A 25,975-nucleotide genomic window follows, 5' to 3' on the forward strand; every position below is an offset into this window, starting at 1 on the left:
TTCTCCAGCTCCCCACACTCAGGAGTTGTAGAAAAGGGGTCACTTCACCCACAGAGCTGTAGTTGTTCAGGCTGACGGCCCTCTCTCCACACCAGGGTCTCCAGGACTCCCACTCAGTCCCCTTTGCTTCTGCATGGCTGCGTGTGTGTTACACCAGTGAGCACCACCACACTTGGCCTAGCACCTTGTGCTTTCCGAGACAAAAAGAGAATTTATTTTCATTCATAACTTTCACTCCTCCCCAGGGGCCGCACAGAGCCTGGCTTACCCCAGAGCTGTGCCTACACGTGTTACAGACATGCAGGATCAAGCCAGCGAGTCCAAGGACTCGGAGCAGACAATAAGCAGACCTTTGAGTCTACAACTTGGAAGTTGAATGATTGGCAAACAACCTCTCCTCATGAAAAATTATGTTACAGCAACACAATAGTAATGTGAGCCAAAAGTATGTCTATTCCTGATTTGTAGACCAGGTTTTAGTTATACTATAATCCTCTCAGTATGCCTGCTTAGGATCCCGCAATCACACGAGTCATGAACACTACCCACAAATCCTGCGGCTCCTATGCTGAGCAAGTGACACACCAGATGAAGAGGGATGGAAAATATACATGTGGAATTGTTCTGGGAACTTAAAACGCACATAACAGTAAACAAAGCAAATATGGTGCAAAACCTGTTGCTATTTTCACAGCATTTGTGAAGCAAAGCTACGTAGATGCGGGAAGATGCATGCTTCCTCACACCTCTCCTCTGATCCCAGCAAATTAAGCACAGCAGCACAAACAGCAGCAGTGATAAATAAATGCTACGCAGAGGAGCGCCTTGTCTGCTGCTGCATCGTGGGGGTGTACGTTGTGCATGCTCAGGTATAAATTTGTGTATGGGAGAGACAGTTGAATAAAATCACTCTTCTTCATGCTTCCCTTACAGTGTGGGCTGCTGGAGGGGCTTGAGCACAGACAAACTCCCATGGCGTTGTCGTTGTCCTTCTTCCTCTCCTCCTTCTCCAGGCACTGTCCAAACCAGTTTGAAAAGGCTGCTGCTGCCGTCCTCTGCCTCACTTGGGGACAGTCTTCAAGCAGCCAGTGCTAGTTTGGTCTGATAAGCAAAAACTTCCCTTTACTCCCTGCAGGAAAGGCAGTGCCGCTGTTGGATACTGGTGCACTTGCAAGCACTACAGACAAAGTTTGGCTGGTGGCAGAGAGGTGGCTGGAAGCCAGCTGACACAGAAAAGCAATATCAGTCTTTATTCTGGGGGAACCCTCTAAAAGCAAAAAGCAACTGCTAATGGCACAGCAGCAAACAAAACACAAGCGATCCCTCACTTGTGAAGGAGAGAAAAAGAAGAATGAACTGAAGCGATCAACATGAACTTAAACCATGGCATAGGGCAAGCATGTGGTGTGCCGTATGGAAACTCAGAACAAAACAGAAAGCTTGGAACAAAATGAAATTAAAAATCTGCTTTTAGTTCAAATTACTCCACTAAAAACCTAATTGAAAATTGTGTTGAAGTTGACATGACTTTGTGACATGTTGTTCTTTGAAGACTGCATTTTCCATCCAAAAAAAGGTACTAAGAATGTTTCAATCTGGCTACCTTCTATTCAGCATGGCTAGGGAACAGTAAATCATGAGCTAAAAAATAACACCATGCCATTAGTCAGCAAAAGATAGCTGTTCAGCCAGCAGACATCACAATATTTTCAAGAACCCATACATGCTGAACACCTGGAGACAAAGAATAGCGATCATTCACACATGGCTTTAAAACTGTAAAGGGACTTGATAAATTAAGTTTTTAGAGACAGGCCCCATGCAGCATCCCCTTGCCCACTGTTTCTAGATTATAACCTATCCAGGAAAGGCAATCCATCTCCAAAACACATGATCCTTCTGTCTCTCTTTTCCCACAGACAAGAACGACCTCCCAGAAGCTACACAGTCCTGGAGAGTGACAGTGTTTGGTGAGCTGAAGGGTCTTCTACTAAGCTGCCTCACACTAATGCATCCCTGCAAAGGTATCTAAGCTGCCAAATCTAGGATTATATGAAGACTAGATTTTAAGAGAAAATTGAAATTCTTCTTTTATGATTTTTAATAAGTATCTCAATGAAATCAGGTCATGAAGAAACAGATTAAACGGAATTAAAATTAAGAGACTGGAGCATCTCTCCTACCAGGAAAGGCTGAGAGAGCTAGGACTGTTCAGCCTAAAGAAGAGAAGGCTCAGTGGGATCTCATTAGTGTATATAAATACCTAAAGGGAGGGTGCAATGAGGACAGAACCAGGCTCTTTTCAGTGCTATGCAGTGACAGGACAAGAGGCAATGGACACCAACTGGAACACAGGAAGTTTCATTTAAATATAAGAAAAACACTCTTTACATTAAGAGTAGTCGAACTCAGGAACAGGTAGCTCAGACAGATTGTAGAGTCCCCATTCCTGCAGATACTCAAAAGCCACCGGGACATAGTGATAGGCAATCTGCTCTGGGTGGCCCCGCTTGAGAAGGGGGTTAAACCAGGTGACCACCAGAGGCCTCTGCCAACCTCAACCATTCTGTGATTCTGTGACAAACAGATGAGTTATCATCACTTGTATAGAAAAAATAAATAAATAAATCATCTAGTAAAAAAAAAAAAACAGTCTTCCATACTCATCATGGTCAGAAAATCTGTTTATTGGAGCAGGTTTGCATTTATTGCACTAATAGACCTTGGGAGCATAAGGAGAATAGAGGGTTAGCTCCACTAAGTTCAGTTACCAGGCCTGAAGCTAGCCTAAACTGCCTATATGTAAAACTCAAACACACTTGCAACATTAAAGTATAAAACCCTACCCATAAATTTTCAGCTCCCCCCTGTTACATTCATTAAGTTCAGTGGTGAGAGCAGCGAGCTAATTTCCATTGGCAAACTCTGCGGTTGTATTAGTGAACAACCAGAGTGGGAGATGAAAAAAATATAATCAGAGCAAAAGGCAATGGATAGTCTATTTCAGTTCTTGCTCTCTGTCCTCTAAGGAATAATACAATCACAGAAACTGGAGACAGAAAAACACCTCATACATTATATAGTTTATTTGCCTGCCAGTGTGAGATTCTTCCCTACAATAATTTTTAACACTTGCCTTTGCCAAGCTAAGAGCAATGCGTCACTTCTAAGGAAAATGAGCTTATTATGAGACCCCTCAGACACTGCACTTTGCAGTACCCAATAGATCACGGTGCTGCATCGTATAACAGGGAAGGTGCCAAATTGTTCAGACAACATGCTGTACAAACCTAGCCCGAAACAGGAGAGCCAGCTACATAACAGCATCCCTCTGAAAGATGGGCCCCCGTTGTACATTCTCTTGCCTCCTTGCTACAACACAGCGTCCTCTTCCCTGCTCAAGTCACCGCGGATCAGTCCTGGCACACAGGTGTGAGACATGCAACCACGGTGCCGAGTGGCGTTAGCGTGCAAGAAATAGCTAAAGCTTTGAAGTGTGAGGTCATTTTGCAAGTCCCATACTTAGTGGCAGCTTTACCTTCTCACTGGTCCTCCAGTGGTCCAGCCTGGTCCCAGGAGGATCCTGCTGAAGGCAGAGCCTGGGCAGAAGAATTTCCTGCTGAAAGGAAAGAAACTTCACGTACCAGAGCCCTGCCATGCTGAGAAGCCCTCTCAAGATCCCTAGTCTCTTCTACCATGCAGAGGACTTCAAAAAACACAACTCCAATAGTCACTTGAAGGTGTTCACAAAAGGAAGAAAAGCAGCCCTGGAAGAGGTAGCTGGTAAAGCACTGACCACAACAAAAACCATGCAGAGATGATGTCAGAAAGCTGATGCAATAAGCCTCTCTAGACACCCAGTCCCATGGGAGGTATTGTCTTGAAGATATGCTGAGGGGTTTCTACTTCTTACCTAACCCACTCTGGTGAAGTATTTGAGGTGTCATCTTCTCCTAGGCAATAGTTTCCTTGCAGGGTTTTCTAAATTGCACGAAAGCACAGAGACAATCTGAACATTTTCAGTATATTTGCTTCCCATCTGTAAGTGTACTTGGAGATTTTCAACCATATTTCTAACTATCTCAGAGAGCTAACCAAGGAAGTCTGCCACACTAACTGCCCAGGATTAGGAAACACAGAGCATTCTGTAGCTAGTTTAAAAAAAATTAAATAAAATAGTCCCTTACTTTCAACTTTAAATGCAGAAAAGCCCATTAAAATAATTATATTAAAATGTTAAGGTAGCGCTAAAAAAATTAAGGCACACTAAAATTACAATTGTTCACATAACCTTAGCTCTTTCACCATGAGAATGTGCATTATAAACAGCCTTTTCTTCCCAGACACTTGCTGTTTTTCCGCATATTTAAACACAGATGTGGGTGCTTAGCAACTGTGAAACAAAATCATTTACTTAAATAACTAAGTATAGATTAAATTACTTCACTTTATATATGTACTTTTAAAATATTGTATCTGTTTTATAATAATATTTTACACCTAGAGAGACAGACTCCTTATATATGGATTCCAAAAATTAGTCACTTACCTTCGCATATAAGCTATGAAATAGGGATTTGTGTCTGCTCTGTGTTTATCTGTGTGAGTGTATGTGTCTGTGCATGAATACTTTGCATACAGGTACCTAGGTACCTATATTTACAATGGGCAGTAACAAGAAAAAAAAAAGTAAAGAAAATAACTTATTCAAATGTTAAAAGTATTCCATAAATGTGAAAATAGATGTATTTATACCATGTAAAGGTCTGTACATGTATCATCAGCATATCAAAAATTGTAAACAGTATTTCTTTTACAAATTTCCATATTTCAAACTGGAGACAAACAGGAAAATAATGAAAGTTTGAACAGTTCAAAAACATCATGTAGCCACCTAACTGCAGCCTTTCACTACCATTCCTAAATACAGAAAGTGGATTTTTTAAGTTACACAAAACAGAGTCTGTATAAAAGGTTTTGCTGAATGAATTAGTCAACAGCATATAACATATGTTTTCTTGGAGTGTCCATTATTTTGCACCACTTATTTTAAGCAACACAAAGCTTTTGAGGAAAAATAATACATTTTGTTAAACCAACTGGTCTACCTGCACAAAACAGAGGTTTTTTTAAGCACACAAAGTTTTCTTCAGATCTCTTACCTATTTGTTTCCTGTATTGGTCAACAGGAGTCCTTGCTGTAGAGGCATCTTTTCTACCCATTGTTTTCAATTTGAAAATCACTGTCAGTACCAGAAGAAAAAAAAAAAAAAAAAAAGACATTATTCCTAAATAACTTACTAAGGAAATCAATGATTTGTAACACCAACAGAAACTGTAACAAACAGCATTTACTATATTACATCTATTAAAAATGGAAGCCTACCCAGAGACACCGAGACACCGAAGTTGATCATCACCATTCTAAAAACCATTAGATAAATTCTAACCATACCTTTTTCCCCCACTGCATAGGTTATTAACATTACCAAATGCTTGTTAACTTGAGTTTAAAAAAAAAAAAAAGTATTTTAAACTGATTGTTCTGTAATTTAGCTTTCAGTACTACTACTGAATTTAATTCCATGTATATATATAGATATATATAATTAGTAAACCACAGAGTGAATGCAGCATTGTGAGCTTCTCCTATTAGTGGTACACACATCTGTGCAGGAGTCTGAGGCAGGACGAGGCAGGGTGTGTGCACCCACAGGTGTACCTAGTCAAAAAGCCTGAGGGATTTCTCCTCAGGCCACCTTGAGCAGAAGATAAGAACAGATACCTAATATACAACAATCTCCCACTCTCCTACCTTCCTGCCATGGTCCTTAGAGATCCACAGATGGAAAGAACATGGAGATGGAAGGTGAAAGCTGTGAACTCTTTTGTGAACAAGCATCACTGAGCAGCAGTCTAGCAACCCCCCAAGTAACGTGCAATGCCTTACGGGCCACCATTCATACCCTCACAGGGTTGCTACAAATGTCTCAAGAGATACTATAAGAATCTAGAAAAACGCTCGTTTCATCCTTTTTTCCATAATCAAAAAATACATAGCAAGTCACAGTCATTGCTCAAAACACTGGTTTTGAAACTTTTCAGCTGGGCTGAAGACAACCCTCGTCACAGTGATGATAAATCTCACCATGTGAAGACATCCCTCATCCCACGTTTGACCATCCGTATGCCACAAATGTCCTACCATCAAGCCCTGCACACACCATAGGACTGATGTTCTCCAGAAGTGCCTGATTTACCATCTCAAGCGTAGATCAACTCCAGCAAGCACAACAGTTGGCCAAGATACGCCACAAAATTAAGTATTTGCCATTTCCCAATGGACCTTGATGAGGACAGTGCCAAGGGCAAACTCTGCGTCACCACAAACCGTCTGCAGATTGTGCACATATGGCCTTGAAGTATGGACAAGTTTCACGTTAGGCACCACCATCTGCAAGAGGAGCGCGCCCCGGTTCTGCCAAGACACATTGTCTGGGGAGTGTAGCCCTTGAAGGCACTGCCATGCCAAACCATGTGCAGAAACACATGCCAAGTCTCTACTGAATGGGTTAGGGTTGGCATCACAGCCTTCAACAGCCACGGCATTTCATTCTTAACTTCAAACAAGGTTCGAAGCAGATGATCCCATCAGTGATTTGTGCATTTAAAACCATACAATCTCTTTTTTGTACTTACCTCTTTTACAAGATTTATTAGCATTTAATGTCAAATGACAAAACTGTCACAAACAGAGACTGAACCAGGTTCCTTAATTCAAAGGGTGGGATACGGGATGTAAAATGAATTTTGGTGCTCAAAAATCAGCAACATTTGCTAATGCAATAACAAGATATAAAAGAATACTGTTTTTTGTTTTTGTTTTTGTTTTTAATCTGAACTGAAAACTCAATTAAAGTGCTCTAATGCTTCCACACATCACTGTGGTTTAATTCAGAGAATATTCTCATTTTATCTAAAATGCATAAGCAGGAAGCTGTAACCCATCGGGGTTTTTCCCCCTCTATTATGCTTCCCAGATATTCTCTTGACTGATACTCTCGCATAGCATTCACGTTGTAATAACAAGAGTGGAAAATAAAGGTAACACTCCAACTTCCAGCTAGTTGAGGAGATAACAGATATTTTTTTTGTGCTGCAGAACTAGTTCTTGGCTTGTTTTATGCCACTGCAAGAAAGTGTTTTGACTTGCCTTTTGCAATTTCAATAGCCTACAAATGTTTTGTAACAAAATGTCAGCTGTGAAAGATGTTTGCAGTCTTAGCAGTGCCAACAAAACACGAGAAGAGAAGGCAGACAAAAAAAATAAAATATTTCCCGTTATTTGGGAACACGGCTGGCCTACTTTAGCAGAGCCTCTGCCCGCGTGGCTCGGCACCACGGACCCTGGCACCTAGAACCTGAAAAGGCTGCGGCTCTCCTTTGTTCTTCAAAGCCACGCAGCCATCATCCTGCATTTCCACCGCTTTGATGGGTAGATAGCAAACGCCCGGGAAGCCCACGGAGACATTAGCACATACAGCCGCAACGTCTAATAAGACAGCTATTTGCATAAAAGATCAGCCACAATTTAAAATGTGTTGTGATAGATGTGGAAGGGGAATAGCAGATCTATATTAGCATGTACGAAACCAAGCTTGTTTTCACAATGTAATTCCCCGGGGACCATGGCTCATCACCTTCTCTTGCGAAGAATCCTCCATTCCCCGAGGAAGTAACTTGCTACGAGCCAGAGTTAAACTGAAATATGGATTAATAAGAGATAGTATTTATTATGTATGAATCTCGCTGTAGGAATGGCTTCAAACGCAACTTTCTGATCAGACTTCCGTAAAGGAGAAGCCAGGATCCTTTATGACTCCTGAAACCATCTGAAAAGAGCCATTCCCCTATTTAAAATAGCAGCGGTCATCCCGCAGTAATTGCTCATGTTAAATTTCCTGCAGGAAATTTGTCTTTTTCAGCCCATCCCTTCCCACACCAGCGGGTGGAGGACCTGGCCTCCTCTCCATGTCTCTGCAGAAGAGGGACCACAAGGAGCAACATGCAGCAGCCATCGGGTCCCTGGCATGTCAATGATTTTGCAACTACCCGAAAAGATGCAAAGGAGCTGCTCTTTTCACAGGCTGCTAAACAGACTGCAAGAGAGATTTCAGATCACTGGAAGTCACCGTGAGCTCTCAACTTCTGAGCTTCTTCAAAAGAGGATTTTAAGAAAATGCAGCGAGGTTGACTGGAATGATTATTTGTTTATTGCTATTTCACAGACTCTACAAGGTCAAAGGGATTTCTTTGTTTTTGTGGTTTCCTTAATTGTTTTCTCACCGTCTTTCCCTTCCCGCCTAGTAATTCACTTCTGAAGGCTTACACCCTCAGAAGAACAGATGATTTTTCTTCTCCTCCTGTTCTATTCATTAGCAGTGACTGATAATAATTAATGCACACAATAAATTGCCTATTATCACCTCCAACAGTCAATAGCATTTTGTGTTATAAAACAGTTCTGAAAGTCCATTCAAGGGCTGACCACAAGAGTGTTTAAATCCCAATGCACGATTCTTGACCAAAAAAAAAAAAAGTAAAGCCATTATGTTAATGAAACAGAAATACGCTGTGATTGACTTCAAAAATAATAATAAAAAATAAGTGCAGGGACTATATAGCACAAAGACTGCACTTTATGCATTCATGGTGCAATACAAATGATTAATAATAGTAATAAAGCTTGGAGTGTCTATCAGAGAACACACAAAGACCTACATATGTGCATATGTACAAACTACCTTAGCAGTGATATTTGACAGTCTCCTATGTCTGAATTCTTCAACAATAAGCTGCCTCAATACTAGCAGAGGACACCTTAAAACAATAAAAATAATATATGGGATGACTGTTTTTGTTTAAAAAAAAACACCACAGAACAGAAAAGTACTGTGACGAGTTGTAATTGAAAATGCAGGTGAATGCACAATGAATATCTGCGTTTATTAAGAAACACCTTATCTTTAATTATAAATGGATATCAAACTTAAAATTCCTTTTATTGTTGTCTTTTTGCTGGATGCAATGCGGGTTAATAATTTCAACTCATAACCCAAACCGTTTTTGAATATGATTCAAAGCCTACTGTCAGTGAAAGAACTGTTTTTCATCAGTCACTTCCATAGTCCACAGTTTAATAAATAACAGGTATTATGGCTCTTACAAGATACAAGAGATAAAAACAGCCTTTTAGCCTCCTCAGGTAAAATCCAAGGAAGGCACTGGATTCTCTGTGGTCATCAAAGGCTAGGTATCACTGCATTTAAAGTGAGAACATGTCTGCAAATATATATTTTGGACATTATTGCTGTTATTTTAATTGGCTTTTTTGTGTACCACCTAATTACAGTAACTGTATTCTGTGAATAGCAATGGAAGGAATTTAATGCAAGCAACCAGCAGCCAAAACTGCAGGAATAATGCAGCTGAATATTTTATTCACACTTTGGTCAGGAATAAGAATTTAAAAAGCTTTACTAGTACTTAAAAAACATTCACTGGCTGACCTAAACATGTCTTATTCATAAGTCTTACAGCAGTCTTCACCATTCCTCTGGAAACTTTCTCTCAAAGGATGAGCATGCTTTTTCAAAGGAAAAAATACTTGCCCATAGTGCTTCTGGTAGAATCTAGCTCTGCCTTCCTTGGGGACTTTTTATTTCTTTTTATTTATTTATTTATTTATTTTTAATAAAAGGAATTTAACGTATTTTTAATTTAATTTGATCTTGGAAGTAGTGGAGATCACTTTAAATTCAGTTAAATTTGGAAAAATTAAACAAAAAAAAGCACAAAATGTATAAAGCCAGGTGGAAAAAACGTTGCTCAAATAACCCAGGGTTACATCCATCTAGGAATTAAAACTTTTATTCTGCCATGCATCAGGCCGTTCGGTAGCTCCATGTAAGCAGCAGGCACAGAACTCCCATTGCTACTTCCAGGAAAACTTCTTTGTGCTTCGGGGAAAGGTGCTGCTCTGCTCTTAGTTACACAACACCTACGAAACCCATGAAATTAGCTCCAAATTTATGTTCAAAAGCAGTGCACCGGTAATAATATTCCATATGAACACTTAGTATATTCTCTGGGCCACTTCAAAATCCTGAGCATTCATCAAAACCAATTACGAAAAATAAATTCCAACAACAACCCAGATTAGTTCCACCTAATTCCAGGAATGTGAGACACCTAAATTCTGCAGAAAGGCCACCCCAGCTGCCTTTGCAGTGAAAGAAGAGATGCAATGGTAAGGAAACCAAAGCCAAACCAAAGCCAAATCACCTCTAGGAGTTCTGTCTCTGGGAGACTATGCTCCTAGATTGCAAAAATAAAGATTTTTTGAAAGACTTCACAGTGATGTAGATTTGTTTTTGTATTTGTTTAAAGCAAAAAGAGACTTTTAAAATTGTCAGTGGTTCCTTCTATGCCCAGCAAAGTTTGTCACAGCTTCTACAGGAAGAAAAACCAAAATGTATTTGGACAAAACTCACTTACAAAAACATTACTTAGACAACTTAGACAGAACATACACAACAAACTGTACAGTAATTGGTTTTATAGTACAATTTATAAAAAGCATGGCGTTTTGCAGATGTGTGTTCCTATTTTAGGGATTATATGCACCTTACATTTACTTTTCATTATTAGGATTTGTTATTTGTCTCCAGAACCAAATTCCCTACGGATCTCAGAGCTGAACAGAGCTATACCATCTGTGGAACATATATACTTTTTAATTTGAAGACAGATCTTCGTCCAACCAAATTTAAAATTGCAAACTTTCAAAGCTGGAAATTTTTTTGTAAGAATATATGACGGCATTGGTGCGTCAAGAAAATACCCTTGAAGTTCACGAAGGAGAAAAGCATCCATGTGGTTCACTTCTGCCTCGCCAGACAGTTCAATGTGTAGTATTTCCCAGAGGAAAGAGCTAAAGGGGAAATCACTGCTAAAAGGAAAATTATACAATAAATGACACCATATGCGGTATTTCAGAACTAACATTCTTCAAAATACCATAATCTGTTTAAACATTTTAGGGGGTTATGGTACAACTCAGGGGTAAATGGGTGGGAAGAGGCTCAGGCGGGCACCTAGCCCACCCTGCACTTTCTGCCACCCGAGTTAAAACTTCATCAAGTCCGGAGCAACCATGGGAAGCAATTACTTGTTCTGCCTCAGCACATGAGGCAGCCACAGCAAAGGTTTTGTGGCTCAGTTAAATACAGGCAGCTTTATTCCTGCTTTGATCGCCAGCACGCACACCTTCAGCACTCATTTCCTTTGATGAAGTAGGGGATAATTTAAATAACAGGTATAAAGCAAGGGGTCAGAGACCTTAAATTTAAAAATCAGCTAAGTCTGTCTAAGCACTTCACTTTTAATATGTTATGAAGTTACAACTCTTGCATTTAGTAGAGCACCACGTGGCTTCACTGAGCTCCTATCCCCAGACCTCAGAAACTTTGCTTTGCCCTGCTGGATGGCACTGTACGGGAAGAGCAACTTCTTCCTTCCCTTCTTTGAATTAGAAAATAATCCCTTTATTCTTTGTCGCGTTGGTTTTGGGAAGTGACAAAAACTCAATTTTTTCCAGATGTTACTGCTTTCCTGGATTTGCCACAAGTCATAGCTTGCTGGGTGCTTTAATTATACACACTTTCTAATTCCTCATTTGAAGATCTTAAGCTTAGGCTCATCTTTGATGGAAATGAAATTCCTATTTCTTCCTTAAATTAGAAGAAATATTTAGGGAGTAATTATACTTCCCTTCAGCATGTTCACCTTAAACTGGAGGTCACAACCACCCAGAGGACTGAATGTCTGATTTTTGACATTTTCAATGTTGCAAAACGGGACACAACCTTCAGTGAGAATAAAATAGCAACTTTTTGAAGTTATTCACAATAAATAAATGCATATTAATATATTATTTTGTTTCCATTGTGCCTTTTTTTTTTTTTTTTGCTTGTGTTATACCATTAGAAATACATAATTTCTGGGTGAATTATTTAAAAATTAGAATTATTCAAAGAAATACATCAAAAGACATTTTGAAACTGATGGAGTTCTTCCTTGCCTCTCATCCCATTTTTCAAAAGTTACTTTTTAAAGTGCATTAGGCTAAGTTTCAGCTTATTTCTTTCCCATTATTTCTATTACTGATATTCCAACTACTTCGACTTCATTTTCATTGAACTTTGTCTATCATTCATGGTGAAATACAGCTCTCACCAAATAGTCCATCCCCACCTGCCAATCAGCCTAATAAATCAAAACCAGAAGAAAAAGAAAAAAGAATAGCCACAAATCAGCCACACAGGCAAAAAGCTGAGAGGCAGCCAAGTGTGTCCTTCTGGTCCATATTTCTCTGCCGTGTAATACAATGTCCCATCACACATGACTTCAAGCCATAATAATTGCTAAAACTGGCCACCACGCTTTTAGTCTAACAATTGTCTCACTTCTTACCTTGAGCAAGCACGCAACTGTTGAAAGCAGGCTACAAATGGCAGCAGCAAATAACACTTCAGCACACGTAGACCTAATTGTAGCACTTCAGCAAAACTGAATTATTAGCTCCATTGCAAAACCTGGTATTCGAAAGGACTTAATGTTCAGAATAAATGTGTTTTTTTTTGTTGTTGTTGGTTGGTTGGTTTTTGTTTTTTCCTCTGAAACTACTGCAGCTCGATAAGTATTAAATAGCCTCATCTATAAATGAAGAAAAACAGTTGTATGCCCCTTTTGTTGTCTCCCATGATATTTTAGGGATTCAGGAAAGCAACTAAAAGCTTAATACACACACACACACACACACACATATATCTATATATTCTAGTCACTATGTAAAAGAACCATTAAGTGTAAAGAGTTTTGAGCTCAGTGGGTTTGGCATCTACATTTTCTTCTGTTTTTCAATAACTGATTAAAGACAGAATAACCTGTTAGCCTTCCCCATAAAGACCAGAAGAGGAAGCCACCATGCATTTCCTTAGCCTAAATGCACCACATCATTTTTGCAATTTTTCTTTAAAATTGTCTGAGGTGAACACCGCCAGAAAACCCGCATCTACAGGATTTAGCACTAACATAGCAAATGTAAAGTTCAGCCCTACAGCACTTAATAATGAGCTTAATAGTCCGGCTTAGTGAACAGACCCATCGATGTTAGCAGCAGCATTTTCAAAACCAAGTCCTACTCTACTGGCTTTGAAGGATTAGGCCATAATTGGGTGCAGAGTTTAATACAGCTTAAATAACATCGGTTCAGTAGGTTCCAAAGTAGTTCGAAACAATAGCCCAAGCACACTCTCTGCAGATTACATCTAAATTGCTCAAGACTTGGCTCTCCTGTAACCTACCTAGACAGCCCATTAAACACAATGATTTTTAAGACAAAGAACAAAGTAATAGTGTACACGATACCATCTCTTGAAGAGGTTTATATTCTATTTGGGCAAAAAAGTGAGCATAAAATCAGTGATATCTATCAAAATATGAATCTTGAAGGAAAAAAAAATGAATTAAAGGAGTGTATCAAAAGCAGGATAAAACCTTCATATGTGGAAACAGTCAAATGAAAAAAATGAACTCTGATAGACATCAGAAAATGTGTTAAACTCTTTAGTTGCCCTGTTTCAAGGCAAAGAGGACAAGCGTGGAATGCAGCTGGAAAAAAAAAGGCAGCAAAAAGAAAAATCAGCAGACGGTATAAGATGGAATAATGGTAGGTCATGTGAACTTTTGAAGGTGCCTGGTGCAATCATTCAGGCACATCTGCCTGGGTCCTTCCTACAGCCTCCCTGTAAGCTTTATGGCCATCCTGGTTGTTTCCGTACTTTTTTTTTTCTTATAAGGCAAGTTAATGAAAGCCTATTATATAGTCTAATATAGTGCAACCATCTTTCCAGGTCTTCGCTCTTCCCAGCACCGACAGTGCAGGTCAGGATGCTCAAAACCAGACAAGTTTGGTCAGAGAGCCATTTCCCCGAGCTTTTTCTTCCAAATACCATTCTCTCCCCTTGATGGTCTCCTTGAGGTACAGCACAGATTCTATAGAGTCCTTCTATGGTCAGGATACAGAATTGAACAGAGCCTATACAATATACATTACTTGTGTGCAGTAAATGACAGAATGCAAGTACTTTGGATTCCCTACTCTGCATATATGGCTATGTTTTAGTACTGTACCCACATTTAGATCATAATTTCCATGGGTATATATAAACACACATGAAGATAAACAGGCTCTCTTCTCATGTAGAACTGGAAGAATTCATCCAGAAGCTTCGCTTCGTAAATCATTTCAGATGTATTTTACTGAAGCCATAAAGGATATTAGCAAGTGCACTGGGACCTTTTGTTTTAAATTACTATGATCTGTTACTTTAACAGAAGTTACTAATATTATTTAACCCCACTGGTGTACTTAAAATGAAAATAGTTTGAAGCTTTTTTAAATAGGTTTTGTCTCTATAATAATCATTTTTCCAGAATACCCTCTTTCTACTTAGCTTGTTAGTCCACTGCTTTGTATACCCAGAAAGCTTCTGAAAGAACCCAGACCTGCAAATTATCCTATCTTTCAGAATAAAAAGTTAAAAAGCAATCTAAGAATGCTCTGTTAACCATTTTAATCCAGATTACAGAAAGATACATTCACAAATTAAATCGTATATGTCAGAAAAATCTAAAGAAAGAAGCATCCATTCTTGCTTTGACCATTTTATGAACACAGATTAAAAAATCCCGAATTATCAGCTGCTGAAATTTTTTGTGGTTCCTCTAAAATCATACTTATATTTATTCATGCCCAAGTCCAAGGTTGAAAAAACACATTATAGAAAGCTTTCCATGAAGCACTCAAATATCAAAAAAGAAACAATGCTTTCCGCATCGTGTGGAAAGGAAAGAAATGACAAAATCACAGGGGTGCCTCCCAGGATCACCTAGGACACCTAATACTACATACATAGGAGGGACGGGTGTCTAACATCTTGCTGAAGCCCAGCATGAGTGAGGTAAGGTAGACGTGTGGTCAGAAATATTGTGGTAATCTTAAACCCACTTTCTCAGAGTCATAGTGCCAAAGGCAGGCACCACCACCAAAGCACCACTGCCATTAACATCAGTAAGCCTGTGTTTTCACCATTTTTGCTATTTTTTTCAGGATACACTTTTCTGAGAAATTCCAATTAGAAACAACAATCCAGGACTGGTCTTACCACAGGGATTTGAACCGCCTTCCCAAATCCACCCCACCCTATCCTAGGCCGCACCAGCCCCTTTTGCCTCTGCCGTGCGCCAGAGGCACCTTTGGCTGCAGGAGCTTCCTTACAGACCTGAAGTTTCTCATGGCCCCAGCTTTCCACCCAGATAAGATCGTTTGTTCTGCATATGCAGCACTCCTACTTCCTAAATACATTTGCAGACAGATCGCAGCCTAACAAAGAGACTCACACTGTGGTGATCCCAGCCATGCTATCACGAAGAAGCCAGGCTTCTTCATCAGCCCAGCAGTCACTGAACCACCACAGTTTGTCACACTATTCCTTCTACGTTTACTCCCAGACAACTGGCTGAAACAATGAAAAGCATCACACCCGAAACTAACTCTGCTGAGAGCCCCCACAAGCTCTCATCCGCTGACAGTGGCCTCCAGCCATTGCTTCTGAGTGCTGGCAGCTACCCAGCTCTTTATCCATTTTATTGTTACTGTACAGTCCTAATTTTTAAATTAATTTTAATCTAGTAACAGTAAATCAAGGACCTAATCAAATTTAAATGTTAGCTATACGAATAGGGTACTTTCAGTTTGACAGCCAAGACACAAAAACAAAACAAATAATCCATTGCTTCAGGTTAACTGTTTCCTTTTGGCAGGGACATAAGTAATACAAAACTGGTCTTGCAGGAAAGTGATGTAATCTTAATTGCAGGCAGCTTAATCAGCTCCACACACAATGAGTTCAACACCAAAACTGCCTACTGGACAATTTCTGTGGCATACTCACTATGTGACCGAAGGATTTATGCTCTCTAAGAAGAGCTTTTGGGCATGATCACTTTTAAAGGCAGACAAAACCTGGAGGTGAGAGTTGAAGAAGAGGTGATGATATGGTAAAGCCAAGCACTGAAATGTCCCCCACGCTGATTTGGTTGAGCAACAAGTGGAAAACACGGGTTAGCTGAAAAACAAAGTTAAAAATGTGTGCACCTGAAACTACAGGGGAGTCTCTGATGAAGATGCTGCTGCCCCCAGCTCTGTGCTGGGGGTGACCTGCCTGTAAGAAAAGGCAGTGAAGTGGGGTGTATTCTGCTCCGGGAGCCCTGTTCACAGCCCATGCAACAGGTCAAGATATTGAAAAATAGATTTAGGTTAAGGTGAGGCAAGTAAGATGCAGGTAGGGCTGACTCTTCCCTACAGGCTGCAACTGGAGCTGGAGGGATGGGGAGAAGGAGACCAGCTGGCAGCACCTTCAACCACCGCATCGAGGGCTTCCCCAGCACATCTGTCAGGGCCAGTCATGAAAAAAACTGAGAGCAAGAGTTTGTAGAATTGAGAACTTCATATGCACAGATTACAATGAAAACACAATAGCCAAAAGCACAAAAAGCTACAAAGGCTGATTGATAATGTAAATGTGAGCAGGAATTACCATGGGTAAACTTAACCTTTTCTTCATTTACATCACACAGTGCAGCCAGAAAGAAAACAGTCAAAACTTTGAAAGCTACTATGCTTCCAAACCAATCTGTTTCCCCCCTACAAAAAACAGTTCATAACATAAAAGGTTATTCTGTTTCATTATTTATTTTATTTCAGTGGAAACACATGAGGATAAACGTGGTTTTCTGGCTAGAGGCAACCAGCTACGGGCCATGTAACCTAAGCTTTTATTTTGTTGTCTTACTTAAGAATAGAAATAACAGCATTAGTAGCTGACAACAAACTGGTCCTGTGCACAAAATGGTGTGCATCAGCATGCCCTCTGGATTTTAACTTACCAATACTATTCTCAACATTAACCTAATGCTAACCTTTGCTCTTTTCCTCTCTCATACTTGCCCTTTCTTGCACAAGTGCCTCCTCCACTGTAAGCTTCTGCTGTCAGAACAGTCCTTCCCTGTTTATTCACTTCACCAGCTCAACAGCTATTTCTGGATTTTTTATTTTACCATTCCTCTCCTGACGGCATCTCCTGACCCTCCTTACACGTGCTCTTGTGCTCACATTCACTAATTCATCACACTGTGTCTTTCCAATTCTGTCTTGTTTTTGATGGTAAACATATTGGATGAAGGATGACGCCAAGAACAATCACAACACATGAATAAACAATATTTTGTTGGTATATGAATTATCACATTAACATTCGAAAAAATCCTGGGACACAATAAACTATTGTATAAGCTCCATTGTAGCATTGTAATATCTGGTTAGAGAGGCAAAATCAAACTTTAAAACATTACAGCTGCTTTTAGCCTTGCTGTAAATAAAATAAAATAAAATAAAATAAAATAAAATAAAATAAAATAAAATAAAATAAAATAAAATAAAATAAATAATAGTAGAAGACATTGAAAACAAAGGAATTAGCACTGTCCATGTCAAGAATTTCTGGAGTGAGTGTTTACTTAATGCACTGAATTATAGGGGTAACTACACAGAGCCTGTGATACAAAAGTGCCTGGGGTGCCATGACATTTTCCCATGACCTTCAAATATAAGTCTAATAAAAAGTAAAAATGTATTGGGAATCATAGGTGTTGCAGACAATTTTGGGATGTTAAAGCTGCATTAATGCAAGTCCTTCTTGGAAAAGCACATGCAAGTGCTTTTTCTTCTTCTGTGGCAGTACCAGTGGCCATCTACTTTTGTTGTTCCACGAAACAGAGTTCCTCTACAAATGGCAAACACTGCAATTTTTCTGGAGCCATTTTTCCTTTTTATCTTCTTTCCAGAGTGGAAAAAATCTTACCTGATTATTCCGAGCGTCAAAAAATACTTCAAGACCAAAACTGATTATTAAAGAGTTGTAACATAAATTGTGATTCTTCATCTCTTCTACCAACAACATCGTGATGTTTATGTTGTGCATAATATTGCAATGATGTATGAGATCATCAGCTTGCTAACTAAAAACAGTTTCACTGTGCCTGTGATTGATAAACTATGGAAGTATTAAAACATTAAAAATGTTAATCTTTGTAATAATCTCCTGAAAAGTTTTTATATTAATTTAAACCATCGATCATTTTAATATTTAATCATTGCAGACTTCATTTGAAATGAGGATAGCCATTGCACTGAAAAGCACTTCATCTTTCATTTTAAAAAATGATCAGCTTGTCTGTATTCCGCCATGCTCTTTACATTTTTTCCCCAAGAAAAAGTAGACCTGTAAGCAAATGAAAAAAATCTACAAAATACAACAGAAAACTATAAAGCGGAATCAGAAATATGAACTTTTGCAGTTCTGCTTCCCACGAATAACTGTATTATAATGGTAGTATTGGAAGAGGGTCAGAGGATTGAAGGAGATGTCTATGTTTCCTTCTCTTTATGTATTTCATAACAAACATAACAATTTACTTAAGAAGAATAAGCACTTAACAGAGTGCCTTGGCTCTCCAAGGTGACATTAACCCATTTTAGTTTTTTTAACTTGTAACCCCGTTTTGTAACATTAACCTACGTTAGGGATATGTAAAGACTTTCCAAAGTATTCTAACCTCTCCTCTTCTGTAATTCACAGCTTGTCTTGCCTAATGGAAATTCAGATTAATATGGAAACATCCCAAAGGGAAACAAAACTAAGAACTTCCTTGCTATGAGAAAAATCTCAAGGAAGTTCTATAATTAATCAGAATTTTAAGTAATGTTGATGATATTCACCTGGTTTCTTCTGAAAGATATTAAAAAATATTTAAGAAACAAAAATTAATTCGTGGTATCAAGGAACAATTTACACAGACAAACCCAGGGCAAATGTCTTCATTGCACAAAACAAACAAACAAAAACCACAAATTGTCTTGTTTTCTGGATAGTCCCTATGAAAATCGGTTGTTTCCTGGAAGTATTGCCATAAAGTACACCAAGCTTCAATCCTCCTTTAAGACTCTGCTGCAAGATATGGCTGAAATATCTGAACAAAGTAAATCATGGCTATACACTGGGCAGCATAGCAGGTTAATATATTAGCTTACGTTACCAAGTATTCATTCACTGTTTGTGATCAATAGTGGGTTAGAGGATTTTCCCATACCTGCCATAAAACTCACACAAATTGGCTTCCTTTTCTTAAAAAAAACTGCAATGTGATGGCAAGAGGTATGAAAAAGTCAAGGAACAGGTAGAAGTGCATATGGAATCTTCCAGTGTCCATAAACTGATTCTGTGTAGTTCAAGTTTATGAAAATTTAAAAGAAAAACAAATAAAAGCACTAACTTGATGCACAATTTTTTAAAGGAAAAAAAATAACTGTTGCATACTATATTTTGCTGAAGTTTGTTTTAAGGAAAGACATGTGGAAAAATCCTATACATTAAATATGATGCAGTAATTGAATTCAGGAGCTCAGCTGTTTGCATCTGAAGCAGAAGGGATAATCCTGTTTTTACAGAACTTAATAGAAACACATACACAGACATATATGTGTGTATATATAGACACAAGATTTGAAGTTAATTACAAGAGAAATTTTGCCAATTATAACAGGAATCTCCATTTTAGTGATCTGATATAATCCTTCCAAACCTAGGTATTTGAAAAGCTCCCGTACCTGTGTTGAAATAACTGATTTTATTCCATAGAAAAAAAAAAAAAAAACTACAAAATTTTAGATTAAGAAATCAACTGTAGAATATCACTGCAAACTCTTCTTTATTAAATCAATAAACAGAATAACAGAATCATTGATGTTGGAACAGAGTTCTTGAGGTCACCTAGTCAACGCCCCTACTAAAACAGATTGAGCTAGCAGATTATAAATACAGAGTTATAAAATAAATTATAAAAAGGATTTATATGTTGAAGCAAGAATAGCAGAAAAAAAAAAAAAAGTGAACAATTGTCAACTCTTTACACTGGTGATTAATTTATTTCAAAGTCAACCCTTCATTGTTTTCTCTATGCTCATACTTAGAGTACTGACCTGAAGTACACTTCCATCTTCAGGGCTTCTATAAACACACAAAACAAGTCCTAGAGGGGTAAGTTGTACTAATTCACAATCAAAGATAATCATGCCAACAAAAGCATCTGCCAAGTTTTTCCTTTGTGAACAGACAAGCTATTTTCTGAACAACCAAGTTTGTCCCTAGCCCATTTTGTACCAAGAGGTGAAGTGATTCAGCAAGGCAAAACATGCCAAATAGCAATACTTAAGGAATAATTCAAATCTTGCCATAACTGTAGATCTTCTGCATCCCTTTTACAGTTTCCCACTATGGAAGTCACTTATCAGTAGCGAAGGCTGGAAGAACCAGTCTTTATTAATAGGTATCCTCGCATCCTGATCAGTAAATAGCTCTCTATTTTAGGAATGAGCCGGATCCTTAACAGCAAAGAACTTGAGCCCCTTAGGATGTCATTGAACTAGCGTGTGGGAATGCATGTGCCATACTTACAGCCCAGTTACACCATAAGCACTCTTAGAGGGGTGTTCTGGCACTATACTCGATCGTCATCACTACGTAGGCTGTTGAGACATGCAACAATTTTAGAACCATATGAAAACGCTGGCAAAAAAACCCTACTGACTTTGCACTTAGAAACATTGCGGCTCCTGTATTTCTGTCCAGGATCTTCTGAACCTAAGCACGATCAAAGCACTCACTGAAAACACAAGGGAGCCCAACATCCCCAGAGGTCAACACCCACAAGGTAAACACTGCAAACGCAACAAATCCGGGTTGTATCTCATTTAGTGCCTACACAGAGGTGGCTGACGCAGCCTGCTGACCACATATGGCTCCGTGTGCCACGGTCCCAACTCGTGGTCTGTGGGGGACCAGCCTGAACACGCTGCTGCTAGTTGTCCCACTCCCAGCCACCTGGAAACCCCACGGGCAGGTCTTCACATGGGATGGGGCTTTTACATGGGATGGGGTTTTTACATGGGACAGGGTTGTACATGGGGTCAGTGTTCTACATGTGAACCCACCCAAGCTGTCTCTGTGGGTGCCACATGAGACTTAGTGTTCTGTGGGCGCATCCTGCAGCCCATGGTGGCCTCGCATGGACCCATTACAAGCCTCCTGTCAGCCCCACCACCCTCAGCAGCCCCTTGGCAGGGCCAGCGCACGCCTCACACCCTCCCTGACCACAGAGCCCCCCAGCAAGGGATGTGCTTCCCACAAAAGCAGCCTTGGCCGGCAACCCAGCCTGGCACAGGCTGCCTGTGGGCACAGGGGAGCAAGGGGGCTGCCAAGGATTGCCTCAGGGCAGTGGGAGGAGGGTTAAAAGGGAAAGCCCTTTCTGCCCACACCCAAAATGGCCGCGGCGGCCACAGCCGCTGCCCCCTCCCGCCGCCCTCAGCCCACGTCCCGTGGGCGGCACCCGGGCGCCGCGCCGGCCAATGGCGGAGGCGAGCGCTTCCTCCCGGCCAATGGCGGCGGGGCCCCGCGGCGGGCAGCGGGGCCGGCCGACAGCGCCGCCGGCGCGGGCGCGCCCTGCCCGCAGGCCAATGGCGCCCCCGGCGCCCCGAGGCGGGGGGCGGGAGGAGATGTGGGGGGGGGGGGAGCGGTTGCCATGGCAACCGCGGGCCTAGCGACTGCGGCCGGGCCTAGCCCCGCGGCCCGCCGCCCACCCCGGGACGCGGCGCGGTACCTGGGGCCGAGCAGCGGAGCTCCGCCTCCTGCCTGCTGCCTGCTCCCTCCTCCGGCGGCGGGGCGGCGTCCTGTGCCGCCGGGCCTCGCCGCCGCCCCCCGCCCCGGCGCCCCCGCCGCTCCGCCTCCCGCTCCAGCCCGCCCGCAGCGCCGGGCAGCGGCCTACGTGGGGCCGGGGCTGGGGGGGGGGAGGCAGGGCCCAGCCCTTGGCACCTGAGGGCTGCACGGCCCCGGCAGCCCTGGAAGGGTGCTGGGAGGTCGGGCGGGCGCTGTGCCTGCCTCACATCCCCCGGTCAGTCCCCACCACCCACCTGTGAGGCTGCCAAGCAGGCGGAATTCAAAGCATGTTGGCCACACGCACCACGATCCCGCCCGCCCCCATAGGGACGTACATATAAGACCCTAAAAGCACACGTATGGCAAGTTGCCTTCCCTGCCGAGTAACCTTTCACCACCCCGAGACGATGCCCCTGGCACCACGTAATTCATTTATTTGGGTGCGAGCGATCAGCTCTTGCCTTCGAGCGGCTCGCTGATTAGTATGGCAAGCGCGCGCCTCGCTCCCTGCAAAATGGCACTTGATATTCGGGGGTAACACTCCCCTGGAAGTAGAGATACACAAAACGAAATATTTGCATTTGTTTACCTCTGCAACTTAGGAAGTGAAAGCCCTACCCAGATGAACTTTTCCCATCTTTCTAGATGACATGAATACAGAGCGGAGAACCAGCCTGAAGAAAAGTTGATTCATCAGAGTTTCTGTCTGGCACGCGTACCAAACCGCAGGATTTTCTCCAGTCATTTCTGTAGCAAGCTTAATGGATGGCTGAAACAAAACAGCTTTCTTAGAAATACAGCCAACCCTGACTTCAGCTGATGAGACACAAGGCGTTTTTGTACCTTTTCTGCCAAGAAGCCTCATGCTAACACTATGTAGCTCTTGGAACAAGGCAGCTCACTGGCCACGTTATGTTTTCTTCTTAGGGTACCTGCCCCATGTGGGACAGAGTGTATTGCACCCGCTGTGGGCACAATCTCTGATCTTTCTAACTTCTCTGTGTTCAGAATTTGTAATGATACTGCATTTCTTTAAGCTCTTAGCAAGAACCACATGCGTGTAAAATACTTAAATATTTTGTTTCCATGATTGTTTTAGTATGATTCAGTTAAACTCAATGATTATGCTCACAGATATTTGGATATAGTAGCATGTGCAAAACAGCAATCACACTCAAATAGCTGTTACACATGGTTTTTGACTAGGTAATCACAACCAAAAAATAAATAAACATGAAGGAATACCGGAATCAGCATAGCTAGTTACATGGTTTTGTATTATCTGAACAACTGCTGAGGAGTTTGTCCTTGTGAGACCTCATAGCAAAATGCATTCAGTGCTAGTTCAGTTCCACATAATTTCTCCTGATCATGGTATTCATTTCACTATCAAGTTATTCTCCTAAACAACACAGCTGTGTATGACCAGCAGCCTTGACACAGAATCCTTAAAGAGTTAAGCATAAGGAATTACAATTTCATGAAAAGGATCTCTACAAGCACTGAAAAACTTTCGCCATTTTTAATTTCACTGTCCTGAATATGTTTCTGAATATATGTAATCTGTCTCTTACAGGCACAAAAACACAAGAAATAGAACTACTGAATATGTAACTACAACTGAAATGCATATCAATCAGGGAGGAATAAGTGGTACCTTCTATTGATGTTACCACACCCATCAATTTGTTGCCAAATCCCTTCAGCAAATGACTTTAAAAGTCCAAACCTGTTTCTTAAAGCTGCATGGTTTCATTTCATCTCACGAATTTTCAAATAAAATATATGGGCTGTTGTTTTCAGTGACTGTCTTTTCCTTCAGGTTACTCTGACAATTTAACAAAAATCTGTTCCTTTTTGTTCTCTTTCTATGCAGTAGTTTTCAACTTTATGATTTGTGAAAAAAATTTGAATAGAAGTTGAATTAAGTTAAATTAAGTTGTTAGCATAGGCTTGCTTTTCCTTTTTATCTTTTGTAGAGCTCCTAGAAGCATTCCATGAGCTTCCAGGGCTCAGCAGATCAAAGGCTGAAAAACAATGCTCAACATCTTTGTTCCAAGCTGACAGCACAAAGTAGACTAGCACACAGAATATTAACTCCCCAAAATGCAAGAACTTTGTCTACTCTCTGACCTGGTATCTCCCCGTGTATGTCTAGCCACCAGGTCAAGCTCAAAGATATAAAAGCATGTTATTAATTCTTTTTGGTCTATTCATTTTGTGATCATTATCAATAAAAGTTCTGCCCCATCTCCCACTCAGGACTTCAACCCAAATTTTGCCAACAAAACTATTTAATTGGTGTTAATATTCAGGCTAATGTTAAATCCTTCAGGTAATACCTTTCTCCAGAACTCATAAAAGGTACAGTATTGCCCATCCAACCACATACCTAAAACTCTTTTTATGCTCCTGTCACTTCACAACAATGTCATTTTGGGCAGCTTTGACAGATACAGTCTTGCTCTGCTCGTATCCAAGCAGAATTGCTGCTGAAAGAAATAATCCCCTTATCTCATTCCTTTGTCCATGTCACTCCACCCCTTGCATCTCTCCAGTGTTCCTATCTGTACGTGGTCTCTGTAAGCACTTTGCCTTCATTCTGAAGGCCTTTATTCTCATCCTGTCTTGGTCCTCACTTAGCTTTAATATCTTGCTTCTCACAACCGACTAACCCAGGATACTGGATTCCACTGCGCTTTTATTCATTTTGTTTATCAAATCCTGTTGTGTTTTCTCCCATGTAACAACAGTACTCTCAGATCCATCCAAAACCACAAGTACAGCAGAAAATATACTGCAGCTTGATGCCGTTGGTGTGCTGAGCTGCTCCTATCACACTAACCAGTACTGCCTAATTAATTATCCCATATTTACCATTTCTGTCTGCTTGTTCGTGTCTTTTCTTACATTTCAGTCGCAATCTCTTTAGCACAGGTACTTTCTTCGTGCTCTTTGCTTGGTTAGTATTTAGCACCATGGTTCCTAAAATTATACATTCTTAAAGCATCTGCAACATAGCCCATAGCAGAGCAAGCCCTGAAAACGGTCCTCATCCCTGCTCCCCAGGTGAAGGGACTGCCGAGTCCATCCTCTCTCATTCCAGCCTTCCAGCTGGAAATCTCAACGCAGTGTCAGTCATGATAGATGGTGCATTTTGTGACACAGACAGCCTGCCATTAGGACAAACTCATTTCACTGAAGAGCCATCTGATGGTAATGACTTTCAGTCACAGATTGACCTAGGCCGGCTTGAATCAGTGTGCTGGAGGTGAAAGGCTCCATATTCCATTACCAGTCCTCTGAGCCATCAAGTCTACTCCATCCCTCCCCTGCTTAATCTGTATTGATATACTTGGTAGCATTTTCCTAACTGCTATCATCCATACAGATGTCTACCGTCATTTTGTTGATCCAGTCAATCAATACTACATTAAATGTTACCTTCAGTTTACCCTTAATTGTCTAAAGTAGATGTGGTATTTTCATTATTTATACAGCCATGCCATTAAATTATGCATTCCAGATTAAAAGAATAAGAGACTTGTTTACATTATTATTATTGCTCTGGCATCAACTTTTGGATTTCTGTGTAAAGAAATTAATCTCCTATCGGAGGGGGAAATGGGGACTGACAAGCACTAGCTCCTGTTGCCTCTGGGACGTAATTATGCTTGTAAATAGAAAAACAGAAAAATCATAAGCTTAACACAGTAGAGACTCTTGGAAGTTTCATCTCAGCATGAAGCTATGTTTTAATTATTATTTTTGTCTGTATTGTTCAGATCGACAGTGCACCAACTAGAATAAGTGCTTATCCTAGTTAATTCTTCATGAGGCTTATGTCACTGGTAGATGCATTTAATTTATTTCCTTTTTCTTTTCTTAAGCCAACACTGACTAAGTGGTTATCTATAAACATTCAACAAAGGTTTTACTACTTCAGGGCCAGATCCAAAGCCTATTGAGTCAGTTGGAAACTTCAAAGGTCTTTGAACAGGCTCTATAGCAAGACAGAG

The 25,975-nt window shown here is 40.6% G+C and overlaps 1 protein-coding gene across 3 annotated transcripts in view; it reads right to left on the bottom strand.

Moving 5' to 3' along the window:
- Positions 1-22,569, bottom strand: part of TRIQK (triple QxxK/R motif containing) — a 62,112-nt gene extending 39,543 nt beyond the window's left edge. Inside the window, exons 1-2 of one of the 3 annotated variants that reach the window (XM_068672252.1) lie at positions 22,546-22,569; positions 5,163-5,243 (exon numbers count right to left, since the gene is read on the bottom strand). In XM_068672252.1, the coding sequence (XP_068528353.1) occupies positions 5,163-5,223 (61 nt within the window). In that variant the 5' untranslated portion in view covers positions 5,224-5,243; positions 22,546-22,569. Of the gene's footprint in view, positions 1-5,162; positions 5,244-21,900; positions 22,032-22,210; positions 22,283-22,545 lie in introns of those variants that run through there. The other 2 variants (XM_068672251.1, XM_068672250.1) reach the window with 2 other exon arrangements.
- Between the last annotated feature and the right edge of the window lie 3,406 nt (positions 22,570-25,975).

The sequence above is a fragment of the Anas acuta genome, chromosome 2 (assembly GCF_963932015.1).
Source record: "Anas acuta chromosome 2, bAnaAcu1.1, whole genome shotgun sequence".
Lineage (NCBI taxonomy): Eukaryota > Metazoa > Chordata > Aves > Anseriformes > Anatidae > Anas > Anas acuta.